The 16402-nt window shown below is 55.6% G+C and overlaps 1 protein-coding gene across 2 annotated transcripts in view; it reads right to left on the bottom strand.

Annotated features, from left to right (window-relative positions):
* The window catches only part of PMEPA1 (prostate transmembrane protein, androgen induced 1), a 58924-nt gene extending 46239 nt beyond the window's left edge, over positions 1-12685 (bottom strand). The window contains exon 1 of one of the 2 annotated variants that reach the window (XM_032604819.1): positions 12483-12685. Coding sequence is in view for 1 of the 2 variants with exons in the window: in XM_032604815.1 (XP_032460706.1) it covers positions 11501-11612 (112 nt within the window). In the remaining variant the exon portion in view is untranslated. Of the gene's footprint in view, positions 1-11500; positions 12048-12482 lie in introns of those variants that run through there. The other variant, XM_032604815.1, reaches the window with a different exon arrangement.
* Positions 12686-16402: the final 3717 nt, after the last annotated feature.

The raw sequence follows: 16402 nt of genomic DNA, 5'->3' as shown, positions 1-16402 counted from the left end.
GCAGATGGGGAGTCGCGGTGGCTGCATGCAGGAGCAGTCCCTCCCCTTCCAGGAGTTCTGCAGCCCTTGCCACTGTCCCATGCTGGGATCGATTAGCAGTGTCTGTCACGGGCAGCAAGGGGAGTGCTGGCTCAGATGCCATGCACTCATCCCTGATCCACACTTTGAAAGTCACAAAGTGGCTCCATAAGTACCAGCTAAATTCTCCTCTAACTAAAGAGTTATAGGAGCTGGGGATCCACAGATACCCGAGCCAGGACCTTATTCAGTGATGCGGAGGACAGGATACAGTGGAGCAAGTCACACAGATGGAGAATCAACCAGACAAGGAGACTTCAGAAGAGAAATGGCCACAGGAAGAAATAGTCCTTAACTAAACATAAGCAACTTCTGGGTTATGCACTTGCAGGCAGGGCCCAGATCCACGTGGATGATTGGAAGTTGGACTCATAATTGCACCTCCGCGCCATGTCGCAGGCGACTCTAATTACCCTCTAGATGGGAGGATGGTGACCATTTTATTTAGGGCGAAAAGTAACTAATAAAATTAGACAAAATTAGCAGCTCCACGTGTAAGTCCTCACACGCTACAGATTAATGCAGAGACCTGACAACTGCAAACATCTAATAACTGTCCTTGTTAGAGAAGTGAGAGGGGGGACGGGAGTGGTCCCTGACCCTTAAGCCTGGATATCTGAACTACCCCGTGGTGAACCTCGTGGATAGACTTTTTTAAAAGGCAACGTTCTCTGCATTTGTGGCTTTTGGGTTGAAAGTCTGCTCTAGGTTTGCCTGGGGGTGTCCCTAGATGTCAGCCTGCTTCAGAGATTGGGATCCACAAAACACAGGAGAGATACACCCGAGATAGGAGTGCATTTAGCTGTGGTCCATCAGGACGATCAACAGCAGCAAATGGAGGGGTGTTCAAAGGGCTGGTCGGTGTCATGTCATCGGCTATACTCACCGATGTAATTGACACCCTTTCCATCATCTCGAGGCAGCCACCTCTTTCTCCCGTACCATAAACAGATTAGAAAAAATTGTTTCCCCTGTGGCTGTGACCCCCATCGGCTGCTCAACTCTGCCCCGTATGAATCATTCCCGGCTCACCGCGACTGGGTTCTGAAATGACTGGACGATAACGGGGCAGCACAGACACCAATAAATGAATCATGCCTTCCACAAGACCAAACCTTTGGCTTTTACAGACACCAATTTACAAAGTAGAAAGAAAAGAACAAAGAAATTACTCAGGGTGTTTGCGCAAAGTTGATTCATAGGTTTACAGAATTATTACCGACTAAATTATTTTCAGGAAGGCGATTAGACCCGTGACCAGCTACAGGACCTCAGCCTGAATTCTCAGACTTGGGAATTCGCAAACTGGGGCAGGGGCAGATACCAAATTCCTGCAGGGCTCCCCAGGCTGAATGGACCCTCCCTGCCTCCTTCACTTTCTACTTTCTTCTGGAGGGTTATTTAAGACCTTGATGAAGCCTTTCTGTGTAGCCACGTGAGCTGGGTAAAGGAAGTACGCATGTACGCACTTAGTTTTACTAAACGTCTTGGTATTGACTTTTATTTTTTATTCTTGAAGTGCAGCAACTATAATAGACCATACAGATTCTCCCTTCTGTGATCGGGATTTTGAAATACATTATCTACAACCACCAGACTCTTCCACCATCTCTCAACTGACGTCCACTGGAGGGATATCAGAGCAGAGCTACTCTACCTGCTATAAAGCTTAGGCAGATGGAGAAATAGCGCTTGCTAGGGCCACGTGCAAATTCTGAGCCCCCCCCAATGTAAATGTGGCCTCTGGGACGAATCACCCCACAGGGCTTGGGTTGACGCTGTTGGCCAGGCATTCGAACACTATAGGGCAGCTTTAGCACAGTCTGAAAGCACCCCCGTCAGGAATGTCTGACCCTGGTGGGCAAAGTGACATAAGCGAGAACAAAACGGAGCTCACGCTTGGCTGACGCTCTAGGGCAGCCCCACTTACCAGCAGCTGCCCGGACCCTCTCAGGCAAAGCAAGGCAAGGGGAGTGACGGGGCCGTCCTGCGGAATCTACTTTAGATGAGTAGTCAGCAACCAGGTACCCAAGACCAGCGGGACTGAAAAAACCTCTTTGGGGAAAGGGCAGTTTGCTTTGCCCAAAATGTGCAGGAAAACTGACTGAGCTGCTCGTTTCTATTGCTTCTGAGGACAGAGCCTGGGAACCCTGGTTTTACCTCCTTGGGGGAGCCCAGGGCAAAGCACACCTGCAGGGGGTGTGGTTCCCGCTGTGGCCTCCAGTCGGGGGACCTCAGAGAAGTCTCCTAGCCTTGGGTGGAATGCACACGTCTTAAAATATTCTGCATATTTTATATTATAAATGTAAGTCTATATATGTATGTATTTTTTATACCCAATGATATGCGGTTTTACATATTAAAGCACATATTTCTGTATTCTTAACCACTGACACCCACACAGATCCACAGCTGGATCTGTCACTTGTGCCTGCAACCGCAAAGCCGGGGATAGAAACATCAGCTCCTGCAGACCTGAAGGACCTACAGAGACTCTCCTATCCCTGAAGCGTGACAGCGATGATAGAAGGTGACAGATCAAATGCCGGCAGTTACAGAACCTCCGTGTCTGCTCCCAGCAGCCACGGGGGTGACGAAGGAACACCATAAATCCACTCTTTCACTCACTGCTTCATTGTTTACTGAACATCTACTCTGTGCCAAGATCATGCAAAAGTTGTACGCATCCTAAGTAGAACCTGGCACAGCTGCCCCCAGCCCCATCACCACCGAAGTCCATATTAGGGGTAGAAGATAATGGGACCGTTTCTCCAAACATCAAAGGCAAGTTGGTGTCCTGAACTCACTGTTCAGTGGTTTGAGGTGTATCTGTCCAGCCCCGGGGAGCCCAGCGCTGGTGCCGGGCATGGGGCACCAGGAGACGCTTCCAGAGGACAGTGTAACTTTAACAGCTGTGGCTCAAGGAAGACAGAAGCGAACTTTACCCACAACATTCAGATCCCAGAGCCCCTGGGATTTTACACTTGTTACCAAATAATTAAAACTCTCTTTTCTGCCAGGAGAACCACTTCCCAAACCCACCGAATACAATAATAAATGACTATAGTTAAAATACATCTGAAGGTAAAGAAAATCAGACTCCACATTTCCCAATGCTTTCAACATCCTACAAGTGCATTGCAGAGAATGCACCGATTCTAAGCCAAGTGACCACCCCCTTCCTCCCCCCTCCCACTCCGGTGAAAAACAAATACATATCGGACTTTGCGGACCGTCAAGAAGATCCGATCGCCACCTGGTTACCTCGGACGGTGAGTCACAGTAGCTGCGTAACTCCTTGCAACCTGTGGGTCTCGCTGTCACATCCGAGCAGACGCCAGCTCCACTGGGGTGACAAATGGATAGAGCGATCAAAAAACCCTCCAAGTCTGAAACAGCTGTGTGCAGAAAAGAATCGCCCTAGAAATCCCCCTTTTGGGGGCGAGGGGCAGGCCCGGCGATGCACCTGTGTCATTTCTAAGCTCTTAGTGGCACTAAAGTGACGCTGAGAGACCCCTTTCTGCGTGGGTTTCGGTACCTGCCCCCCGAGGGAGAGGTGGGGAGAGGGCTGAGGCACAGCTTCCTGCCCCAAACAGTGGAAACGTCACTGGAGCATTCAAAATGTTTTGTGCCCGAGGTGCTTTTCATTGCTGGGCAGTTGTCTTGACAAGCTATGAAGCAGGTGTTAATCTCCCCTCTGTTTTGCAGAGGGGCAAGCGGGGAAGCTTAGGAGGGATCCCCAAAAGGATGTTTTTCCAAGTCTATATCCTGACCACCTCCTGTCCTGCCTGGAATCTTCTAGGAGCCTGCCGGCCCGCCCTGCACCCTTCCTTCCCCCCTCATACACAAGGTACCAACCAGGCTCGGGGATATAACGAACAAAATGGACCCCAACCTCTCAGCGACCAGAGGGAAGAGAGATGACACAACTCATTACACAACATTCAATACCACGTGATAGGTCTGGAAAGAGACCCACAGGGTGCTCTTGGAGCCCAAACACAGTGACCAGTCTGGGAGCCCGGGGGGCCTCCCCGAAAGACGCTTTGAGGTTGCCCCTGTTTCGGTTTCCTCTCAGCCCTCCTCCCCGAAATGAACTCATTTTCTTGTCCCTGTCCTTACTAGAACGGCAGCCCTTGGAGGGTAGGTTTATCTGTGTAGCTGTCCCCTGATGTTCTGCGGTGCCCAAAGCAGCACTTGGAACAGCGCCCGCGGTGCAGGATGAAGTGCTGAATTACTCAGCACCTACGGGATGCTCTGCCCCACGTAGGCCCCCCGTAAAGTCTAGATCTTCATCATCTCACCCTGGCCAGAAGGCTGGCAGTGCTCAGACCCCGGACGGCCTGGAAATCCTAGGAAAGCTAAGCTATGGTCCCTCCAGGAACAGCCCTGGGCCACTTAGCAAGCCCCTGCCACAGGATCGGATGGTGGTGGTCTGGGGGTGCAGGAAGGAGCAGGAGACAGAGACAGCCTGATGTGGGACACATGTTTGGGGGAGACCTTTCCAACGAAAGTCAGCCAGCGTGCTGTCCGACTGCGTGCTCTGAGATTTCTTTTTCCCTGATGAATGGGAGTCGGTGTGGTGTCATGGGGAAGAAATCACGGGAGCATGGGCTGTGGGCTCAGGGAGCTGAGGTTTGAATCCCAACAGAGCATCAGTTCCTGGCTGTGTGACCCGGAGCAAGTGTCTTACCCTCTCTGATCCCGTTTTTGCATCTGCAAATTGGTGATAGCAACAGCTCTCTCACAGAGTTGTTTTGAAGATTGAGAAAAATGCGTCACTAGTACCTGGCACATAATAAGCTCTTCATATCCAACTAGGAAAGCGAGTGGAAACAAAAACGCATCAGTCACCCTGGAAACAGGAGACAGAAGCTGTTCTGTGGCTCCTGGAAAGCCTGGGGATGCCCCCAAACCTTTCTCAACCCATCCCAGGGTGCTGAAGCCCCTGCTCCTCTCGGCAAGCCATTCTGGGACCTTTCCCGGCTTGGTGACAGACACCTCTACCCGTGCCTGACAAGGCCCTGGCAAGACCCTGCCATGTCAGGGTTTGGCTTTGTGCTGCCACCCAAAGGAAAGTGAAGTCGACGTGACTTCATGGAGGGTACAGCCCACCTGGGGAGGTGGAAGGGCAGGAGCGAAGACGCGGGTGCTCAGAGGTGGAGAAGTGAAACCCACCGGGGAAGAAAAGATCACGGTCTCTTTTTGATGGCTCACCCTCCACCCCTGCACCCTCACTTGTTCAAAATGGAAATGAATTTTCAAAGTGAGAGCCTCAAACCATTTGGAGTTTCTGGGCTGTGTGCTCCCAACTGTCTTAGGAATGGACCCTGTGGGGTACCTGGTGTCAGGGTGGTGCTTCTTCATGGCCACATACCCTCCACCCCCAGAGCCCAGTCTCTGCCCCCAAAGCGGGCTCTGGATTCCAGTGACCCAGCGGGGGACCCTAAGAGATGTCTGGGCCTTCCTGGGCCAAGGGTGGACCTGCTGGAGGTTTGCCAACCAGGGACAAGGAAAATCACACAAATATTCAATTACCTCCACTTTCAAGGTCATGGTACCCACATGGGCCTGTTCGTTCCAACATCCCCAACCAGTGCCGGCACCCCAGCCCCAGGGTGGAGGAACCCTCTTCTGAAGTCCTTCTCAAAAGGCAGAGTGCCAGAGTGTGACCGCTAGGGGACAGGACAAGTGGGTCATCGGGTCTAGTTCACCGCACTGTCACCACCGACTCCCACGAACGCAGAGCCGTGCACACGCCAGGCCACACTCCCCGAGAATCATCTTTGAATCCTCCCAATACCCCAGCACACCGGAGCTGCTGTCACCTAGACCTACAGATGGGCCAAGTGACAGTGAAAGGTGACACAGCCAGCAAGTCCGGGAGTCGGGGCAGAGCTTCCATCCCTCTGGCCCTGGGTCACACTCTTAACCCACTTCAGCCCTCGGGAGAGAGAGGACCTGCGAGCAGGTGAGAAAAGAAGGAATTGTCAGTCCTTAAAATCCAGGAGTTTTACAGCAAAACCTAGCTGTCCAGGTCCTGAGCGATCTGGCCTCACAGGGCCCACGTGACAACGGTGAGCCCAGTGGCAGTGGTCCCTTTAGGCAGGACTTCCGTCCGCCGTTCTCTGCAGCTCCCCGCTCCGAAACAGAGAACACTGAGTTTGCCACCCTGAGCCGTGCTCTGCTGGCCTCTGGGAGGGCCGGGGCAGTGGGGTGCATCCCCTCTGCTCCTCAGGCACACCAAGAGGAGGGGGCACGTGGCACCTGTGGCACCCAGCCCCACCCCTAGCCAAGCATCTTCACACGCACACATGCAGGCACGCACGCGACACCTTTTAAAAAGCACAGAATGTGTCCTCGGCCTTGATCTCCTCAGCACGTGTGCCATACAGGAGCCCAAGGCTGGCAGGAGTACAGTCTCCAAGACTCGGTGCGTCAGAGCTCTTTCTCTTCGCGCGGGACCCCAGGTGCCAAGCTGCCTGCCAACCTCTCTCCGGGTGATGACACCTGGAGACAAGGCCACGCGGGCCCTCTGGTTTGGGCGCCCCCCCCCCCAACCCCGCCCCGTGTCCTCCTCTCCAACACTTCCTTATGTTTTAACAATTGACCAAACCATGGACGTTTAAAAACCCTGAGATGAGGTAGGGCAGGTACGTGGAGGTGGTACCTGGGCACACCTGAGCTGGCCGCTCTGGGGTTACTGGGGCTCAAGTGCATCTCACCTTGTCCCGAAGTTAAGCAGCCCCCGCCATCCCACCCCGCCAGCCTCCTCTCCCAGGCAGCCTCACACACAGCTCCATCTCCCTCCCTCTCTTTCAAAGGGAGAGTGCATACATTTGCACAACTTATAGGGGAGAAAGTACGTGTGTGTGCACTTTTTTCCTCTGTATTTGTCTCACACGCCCAGAAGAAGCTGTAACCATTCCCAACCTCGAGTGAAGCTGGCCGGAAAGGTAGAAAGGGGTAGCAGCGAGTGTGTGAGCCCACACGTGCGTGTGTGTTGGCCTGGGTGTGTGCCTGTGTATGCGTGTGTGCACAGAAGCCATTAGTTATTCTGTGTCTTGACAAACACTAAGCTCACCCCTGCCCGCAGGACGTGCTGGGAGGTGTAGCTGGCTTAACCCAGACTTCCTGGGAAGCTGTGGCCAACGGCCCGACCTGAGATCCAGTCAAAACTCAGCCTCCTACGGCACCTCAACCTAAAACCCGGACAGTCAGAAAACATGTGCGTTAAAAGTCCCAGGTGAGAGGGTCCACAGGGGTAAAAGCTGGTGCCGGCTGGACGTCCAGAGTTTAACCAGAAACCTGAAATATCAGCTTTCAAGGGTGCCCGAGTCTTTCCTCCTAATAAACGCAAATCCAAGGCGAAACCCGGAAATTTCATCAAGAAGGAGCCCCAATCCTCCCTGCATGGCACACAAGAGGCGCTCAATAAAGGCTAAGTGGATGAGTGGCAGGTGTCACCTTGGGCGATTACAGGGACTGATTTTGGAAAGGGACTGAGGATCGTCTTCTCTCCACTGAGATCTGCCCTCCCGCCCCCTCCAGCCCCCTTGGAAAAACCAGTAACTGATTAAAACGGTGGTTCTCAACCAGGGACAATGCGCCCCTCAGAGGGCATCTGGCAAAGTCTGGAGACATTTTTGGTTGTTGCAACTTGCTGGGGGGAGTACAACCCTGTTCCTGACACCTAGAGGGTAGAGGCGGGGATGCTGCTAAACAGCCAACACACAAGACAACCTTCCCTTCCCTCCCAGCAGGGACTTATCTGGCCCAGGCGTCCTAGTGCTAAGGGTGACATACCCTGGATTCCAGTGTTACACATGCACCGCCCATGTGCCAGACAAGCCACCAGAAAGTTGGGTTCCTATGAGTTTCTGAGTCTCTAGCGTGTGGGGATATTTGTTTGGAATCGGAGGAGAGGTCGGAGAAGAGGAATCCGAGGCTCAGTGGCTCCGGTTGTGTTAAAAAACCAAGCCACCACCATAGACACTGTCTGCAGAGGTGCAGGGCGCAGCCAGGGCAGGGGCACCTCCCAGGACCCTCCAGAAATGCTGCCACGAGAGCCAACAGCTGTCTGGCCCTACAATTCGCTCTGTCCAGAAAGCACAGTTAGCATCTGTCTGCCCCCAACGGTCTCAAGCAGAAGCTGGAGGAGAAAGACAGGGGGTAATTGCTAAGAGATGCAGCAGAACTGAAAAGAGGTCAAAGAATGCCAAGAAAAATGCAAATGTGTGTGCCAAGAGGAATCCTTTCCTCAAAAGTTGCCACATCGAACTCCCTGGCTGTCATCTCCGGTGGGCTGTCACTTGAGCTGGTTGTTTTCCATTCCAAGAACCCTGGCTCTTTTCCGGAATGGTGTATTTTTCCGTGGGGTGAGTTCTGAGAACAGCAAAGTCCCATCGGACAGCAGCCCACACCCTTCGACCCTCAGGAAAGATGGGGGCCCCTAGAGAAAGTCGTGGCAGTGTCTTGTCAAAGAGAAGACCATCCCAGGTATCTGGCTCCCTCAGGGCCGTCCCAGTTCCCATTCTTCCAGGTGCAAAGGAGATGTTGCTGATTTGCTCCAGCCCCCAAGTTCAAGGTGGACCTACTCTGGGGCCCCGGTTCCATTTTCAAGATGGTGTGTGCGTTCCATGAGAAATAACCCTGGGTCTGAGTCTAGCATTGCTTGGGGACCTGGGACAAAGCTTTCCCCTGCCACTTCCCCTCATCTATAAATCGAGGGTATGAACCCCGAGTGTGCCAACGGTCCGCCCAGGTCTGATATTTGGGGCCGCTGAAGACCCACACCAAGGACCCAGCACCATTCGAGGGGCAGGAAAGCCGTTTCCCGCACTGATGCCTCCAGCCAGACTTTGGAGAGCAGAGGTCTCATCTTGAAAGACGGTAGAGTTTTTTATTTCAACCATCATGGTCTCGTTTTTCAGATGAGGAAACTGAGGCCCAGGGGGCTTAACGGGCCTACCAAGGGCAACCTCTTCTTTTCTAAAAGAGGAGCCACCTGGACACTGCCCTGCAGACCAACTCCAAATCCAACTTTAACGTTCTACTTGAACCCCCAGCTCAGATCATGAGAAATGCACAGCGACCACTGCCCATTTCTTTTCTCCCTTCAATTTACCCTTCCCTCCTTCCTTCCTTATTTTTGTATAAAGAAACTCCAGGCCTTTAAAGCAGTCCTCATCAGACTGTTTCCGGGAAATCTGATTCGCACTCGCAACGAACTGTTATATTATACCTGTGCTCTAAAGACCGCTTCCCTCCCTGCCCTGGGCTTTCTTCCAGGAAGTAGAGGGCCGTGTGTAAAAAATACACTGAGCCTGATGACTAATGGGCCACCTCAGGGCCAGCTGGAGCGGGCCAGGGTTCTGAGCACTAATAACCTCAAGGGTACCATTCAGATGCTGAAGCACAGCGGTCAAAACAGGCATCGGACTTAACGGCCTCTCGGTGTCGCGGCCAAAATATTGTCAGGGCTGATTAGCCCAAGAAGGCACAGAAATAAAAATGAATTTTGTAAAAAGTCCTGAACACAAAGAAAGAAGAGCAGAATGTCCCGCCATGCTCAGCCCTCATAATGGATAAGTTCAACCTGACAATGTGGAGCGGGGTGCGGGGAGTTCCCTAAGGCAGTTTTACGGGAGGGGGAAAATGAGGCACCAAGAGTACTTGAGCACCAATCCACTTAGCACCAGCGAGACTCTCCAAACATGTGCGAACATATTTTAATAATATCCTCCTGCATTTCATTAGCCTCCCGAGTTCACAAAGGGCCTTTGGGAAGCAATCTGGTTTAATGCAACTCAATTCCGCAAACGCTGGCTCTGGGCAGGTTCTCCTGGCATCTCGCTGGCCTGGCAAGAGGCAGCTGCCGGGGGGAGGGGGGGGGTGGCGGGGGGGGGGGCGGGGGGTGGTGGTGGTGGTGGTGGTGGTGGTGGTGGTGGTGGTGGTGAGGGAGAGCAAGGCTTTCAATTCCAGGACTGGAGGGAGTGGGGACCGGCAGATGGAAGGACCCACCACCAACGCCAGCCAGCCTGCCCCAGCAGGGCCGGTCATGGGTTATTTTTACCCCTTGCGCCTCACTGTACAGGCTCAGGGGTCGAAAACTGTGGCAGCCGCCTGTGGAAACTGGCTTATGAGTCACCCAGTGACTGCCCTCGCTCGGTGGCGGCTTTTCCTGGACTCCTGGTCCCAGATGGAAGAAGGCTGGCCCCAGCAGGGAAGGGCTGTGTGCCACCCTCGCCTGGGGAGATTAGGGGAGACCAAGGGGACACCGAAGCTCAGAGACAAGAGGTCTCCAAAGGGTAGGCTGGGGGAGGGGGTATAGGTTAGAAGGCAGTCCCCTGGGGGTGCCAGTCAAATGCCCATCCACCCCAGTGTTCACCTGGGTGGGCTATGTGTGACGGACGTCCAGGCTTATTTGTCTCAACTTCTCCGAGCACAGGGCGAGTCAGCGCCAAGCTTCAAACACTCCCCTCCCCACCCTTGGTCCACCTCCCCCTTTCAGAGCAAGGCAGTCCCAAATACAGACAGCCCCAAACTTTGACTCATTTGTAACCACCGTCCCAGCCAGACTGAGCCAAGCTGTCCAGACAGAGGCTATTTATAGGTGCGTCGGGGACACAGACAATCACACAATGACACACACTCAGGATCCACGTTCGCCAGACCCGCCAGAGCTGAGCCCTGGATTCAGACACCTGGACACAAATGGTCCCCAGACCCCCAGAGAGATGCACACACGCAAGAGAGGCACCCAGACCCGGACACAGAGAGACCCTGAGACCCACTCGGGCACACACACTCCTGGGGCAGCCCGCGAGCCAGACACACAGACACGACAGAGAGAGGGACGCCGAGACCTAGACCGAGACACCCAGACACGCACACTCCACAGACGTACGGAAACCCACTCACACAGACCGAGACCCACAGAGCCACGCACGCTCCAGACACACACCCGGAGCCCGAGGCACCGCGCAGGCCAGACAGTGTCTCACACGCCTGACACCCCCCTGCCCCCAATCCAAAGTTGATAAAGAGCCGGCCTAATTGCTCCATCGCGACTGCCCTTTAGGGAAATAAAATGGAAACTTCACGGATCCACCCGCCCCAGCCCTCCCGCGCCGGGCGCCCCGCCGCCCTCCGCGCAGCTCGGCCCCGGGTCCGAGTCCTGGCGGGCGGGGCGCGGGCAGCGGGGGCCGTGCCAGGCTCGCAGCGCCGCGGGACAAAGCCGGGACGGCCGCCAGCTGCCGCGAGCCGGGAGGGCGCGCCCCGGGCGCGGCGGGCGCAGCCGGGGCGCGGGGCGCACGGCCCGAGGGGGCGCGCACGGTCCAGGCCCCCGCCCGCATTTGCGCCTCGACTCGGGGTCCGAGCCTGACGGGGCCTCCGGGGAGGGGGGCGCGGGGTCACTCACTGATCTCCATGCTCTGGAACAAAGAGCGTTTGCAGTTGCACGTGCAGGAGACATTGGGCTGCCCGGCGGCGGCGGCGGCGGCGGTGCTGTTGACCCCCATCAAGCGGTGCATGGACGGCGCGGCGGCGCGGCGCGGGGCGCAGAGGGCTCGGGGGCGGCCGGGGGGGGTTCCGGCCGGCGCCCGGCGCTCGGGCCCCGCATGCAGGAGGCGCGCGGCGGGGAAGGCGCGCCCCGGCTCGCCGGGCTCGGGGCGCCGCCAAGTTCCCGGGGCGCCGCGGGACTCAGTGCTCGGGGCCGCGCTCCCCTGCGCCCCACGGCTGCCCCTCCGCAGCCCCGGGGGCGTCGGCAGTGCCCGCGGGTGGCGTCCGGGAAATGGGCTGGCAGCCGGGGCGCGCGCTGCCGCCGGGGCTGAGCCTCCGCTGCTGGCTTCCCCCAGCCGAGCGCCTCCGCCGCCGCCGCCGCCGCCGCCTCCTCCTCATTCAAGTCCAAGGAGATCGGGTTTCGCTCCGAGACCGCGGTCGGAGGCAGGCAGACGGTCTGACGTCAGCGCTAGACGGGGCTGCCGGTTCCCACCGCGCGGGGGCCGGGGAGGGGGCGCGCGCTGCGCCAATCCCCGCCGAGGTTCCCCCGCACCCCTTCCCCGGGCCGCGGGGCGGGGTGACGGGGAAGGGGGCGGGCTCTTAAAGGGCCAGAGCAAGGCGGCCCGCGTAGACCCAGGACCCGCGCGGCGGAGGAAGGGCGCAGCGTCCCCTCCCCTACGGGGGTCAGTTAGGAAGCTCTGCCTGGCACAGACCAGGCCCGGGGCAGCGGGACTGTGTCCCAGCCATTGCGGGTGCGTTCCTCCCAACCCGGTCCCCGGGGTCCTTGACCGAGGCTCTCGGGGGGAAGCTTGTCCCCCACCCCTCCAGAGAAGCACGATGTCCCTGGGACTCGGGGCAGGGGAAATTAAGGGAAGGGGGGAGCCCTCCAGGTTACCCATTACCTGATTTCGCAGTAAGCTCCCCGACTCCAGATCTGCAGCCCCAGGAGGCCCCAAGCCCACTGCGCCCCCCGCGCACTTTAACCCGACCGAGAGGAGGTAGACTGGGGAAAACTGGAACTCGCGTAGGCACGCCCCGGACAGCTCCGAGAAACGCCCGGGAGCCCTTGTCATGTAAATACGTGTCCGGGACTCGTAACTTCCCAGCCGGCCGGGCCCCGAGCAAATCCACACCCAAAGTCTGCTGCCCGAGGGGCCACCGGCTGGGGGTGGGGGGGGGGCGGGGCAGGGGCGCAGCTCGGGAGTTCTAAAGACGGGGGAGGAAGTGCGGGGGGGTACTTTTATTTCAAGCTTTAATTACAGAAGTGCTGCAAGAGCACATTCTCCTGGAATTAAAAAGCTATTAAAGTATTACGTAAGAGGCCCCTCCCCGGCCCAGCTCCACATCCTCTCAGCAACTCGGTGCGTCCCCTCCGAGACCCTGCCCGAAATCTCCATTTATTTAACAAGTACTTTTTTACCGTGCGCCAGAAACTTATCAACACGAACGCAATCTGACGCCTACTCTGAGGGGCAGGAATATTATTATCCCCATTTTACAGACACGGAAAATGGCCAGGGGGTCACTTGCTTGCGGTCACACAATGGAGGAGTCTAAGCTGAACCCAGGTCAGCTCCCCACCCTGGCCCCCGCCCAAATATTTTTAGTTCTTTAAATACCCACATATCCCTGTAACGCCTGGAGTTTTCCTAATGAGCAGAGAATACTTTTGCATTTGGGAGGGGTAGGTGTTAAAAGTTACTGGCATTTCCTTTTAATAGCCTGGAACCAGAGCTGTATCTTGTAGAACTCACTGAATGGCAGCCCCCAAAGTGGTGAGGTCTCTTCCCCAAGGGGGCACAGTGATGCCTCTTGCTTTCTTAGGAGGGCAGGCCCAGAAACTTTTTCTAGAGGCTTCGAGCTCAGGAGTGATTGACTGGTGAGGGAGCCAAGCCCAGGGGTCAGGAAGGGGGGAAGCGCTCAGGGCCTACGGTGGACGGCGCCCCTGCCATGGGCTGGACAGTCTCAGCCCCTACCTTAAGGAGGGGTCGATCTCACCAGCAGGTCCAAGGAAGGAACAGGGGAGGTCTGGCTGCAATTTGACCTCAGCGGTTTGGAGAAAAAGCTGGAGAGTCAGGAACATGCCTTGGGGAGTCCCTGAAATTGTTATCAGGACCTGGGGATGACCTTGAATCCCACTCATTCCCCAAAGGAGACCACCAGCCTTGCCCCTCATTTCAGCCATTCCTTCATTCATTCAATCAACAGACTTTCACTGAGCTCTAGCTAGCCCTGAGTGCCAGGAATTCAGTGAGGCCAGGGGCAGCCCCTGCGCTCCTGAATTCTCTCGCAGCCGATCTGGCCTGTCTGGCAGCAAGAATCACACACCGTTGACTGTCTTGGAAATGAGGCAACATTTTACACAATTCAGGTTAAACTGCCACCAGGCAAAAATAACCAGTCAATTCAGTGGATTAAAAACAAACCCTCTACACTGACCTCTGGTTCATCTGTCTGGAGCAACGGCACTGGTCACATTTAATGCGCACCTATAATGTGACCCCACTGTTTTGATGGTGACACCTGGGACTAGTTAGTGGTCTCCGTCCTGGCTCCAAAGCTAGTTCTGCCTGGAGGCCTAATGCAGGGTCTCAGTATGGTGGTGGCAACGGCACCTCCAAGGACGAGTGGGACACAATCATGTGATCTTGCTGAGAATCTTCACTTCTCTGACCTCAGTTTCGTCCTCTTCAAAGTGCGGATGCTAAAGGTGCCTTTGCCTGGGGTGATTGTGAGGGGGTGTGGGGGGCAGTGCCTTGGAAGGGCATAAGAAGAGGGCTGAATATATATTAGCAGTTACGCTATCTAATCCTCATGGAACCCCGGCCGGGGAGGCTCTGGCCTTCTGTTGTTTTCACTTTTGCAGACGAGGATATTGACAGTTGGAAAGCCTTCCCACAATGACGGGGCCCCTGGCTGAGTGGGTAGCAGGAAAGGACAAAGATGCTTTGGAAGAAGCATACACTTGACTACCCACACTCACGGGAGGCTTCACGTGTGCCTAGGGCTGCCAGATAAATGTGAATGTCAGATAAACCATGAACAATTTTTAGTATAAGTGTGTCTTGTGCAGTATTTGAGACATACTTATACTGGAAATTTATGTGTTGCTTACCTGAAATTTAATTTTAACTTGATGTCTTGTGTTTTTATTTGCTAAATCTGGCAACCCTTGTGTGCCAGGCATGACCCTATGTGGTGCTGGGAGCACAGTGATGGGGGGACAGAGCGCGCTGTCAGGCTGGGCGCGGGAAGAGGTGATGTGGACTGAGATGGGAGAGCTCACTCTGTTGGCAGTGCGGGTACTGGGAGGTGGCCCACCTCTGCTGGGCCAGCCTGAGTCTGTGGGAAGGAGACCGAAAGTCAGGGAAAGACGTTTCCTTCCTTCGCTCAGTAAATGTGCCTCTATTCAGTGCCAGGCTCTGTGCTGGGTACTAGACACAGGGCAGCAACCAAAACAAACTCCCTACCCTCCTGTGACATCGTGGGAGTCAGGAGAGACTAGAGACAGGCCCGAAAACCCGTAGCTAAACTAGGTTACTTCAGACACGGTAATGATGGGCTCGAGGTTGCGTTGCCGATCGGGGCAGCCCACTCCGAGGAGGTGGTGCTTCATTCAACTCATGTTTACTGAGCACCTTCCTAGGGCCCTCCTGGGGCTCGGATTCTTGCGGGTGAGACAGACAGCAGATGCGTAAACATGTAAGTCCAAGCGATGGTTTCAGAGGGACAAGAGTTGGAAAGAAACAAAGGGACTCGGCCTGGATGCAGCTGGAGCCCAAGGGGTCAGGCGGCCCCTCTGGGGAGGTGGGACAGCAGGGAGGGAGCCCCAGGCTGGGGGCAGCACATGGCCAGGCCAGAGCCCTTGGTGGAAGAGGAACTAAAGGAAATCTGGGACTTCGAATACATTTCCCAACCCGGTTACAGGTCGTGGGGTTGTGAAATGGGTGTGTGTTCCCAGACGACCGCTGGCACACGCCTTTCTGGGCCTCCAGACAGCACATGCTGCGGTCTGCCCCTAGCAGGGGTTGGATCTCCCACAGGGGGATCTTTAGACAGAAACGTTGAGGTCCAGCCCTGTAAGGAGGCCTTGCCCCCGCCAGTACCTGCCGTCTGGGCTGCACTGCTGGCCGGCTTCACGGGTGTGCAGCCCAGACAGATGCCAAGGCTCCAGGCTCCAAAGGGCCCCTTGCTTGGTTTGATGTTCTATTGTCACCGCCTTGAAGTTCTTCATAATTAATAGTTTTTGAACAATGGGCCCTGCAAGTCCTGCAGATGGTCCCACTCAGGTGCCAGGCCCTCGTCGGCAGCCCTTCAGGGACCAGGGAAACCAGCGTGGGTTTTGGTTGTGGTCGAGGGTGGCCGGCCGTGTCCTGACTGTGCTCGCTGGGGCCTGCTCTGACAGCGGTCAGTGGGGACAAAGCAGACCCCGGCCTGTGAGGTCCAGCCCTGCCCCCTCACCTCATGCCATCCCCAGGCCTGCGGGACAGAGCTGCCTTTTCAGAAACAGTCTCTGGTAGCCTGAAGTGGTTTAACCACTTCTTCTCCCGACTCACCACTTTTGGAAACCCCTTCCGCTGAGTCATTTTTTCCCCCAGCTCCTCCAGCCCCCAGTGCTACTGGTGCTTTCATGGGCCTATCGATCTTCCCAAGTTAGCATCTTTGGACTTTGTGTTTTTATTATTATTTTTGTCTTGTTTTGCTTTGAAACACTAGTAAGAGCTAATGTTTGTCGGACACTGCCTGTGTGCCAGGCCCTGTTCTAGCCTCTTCGTATTTGTACATTTCATCATTCAACAAATATCCATCGGGATCCTATAGG

This window comes from Phocoena sinus, chromosome 15 (assembly GCF_008692025.1).
Source record: "Phocoena sinus isolate mPhoSin1 chromosome 15, mPhoSin1.pri, whole genome shotgun sequence".
NCBI lineage: Eukaryota > Metazoa > Chordata > Mammalia > Artiodactyla > Phocoenidae > Phocoena > Phocoena sinus.
The sequence above is the reverse complement of the archived record's forward strand: the minus strand, read 5'-3'. Positions and strand labels throughout refer to the sequence as shown.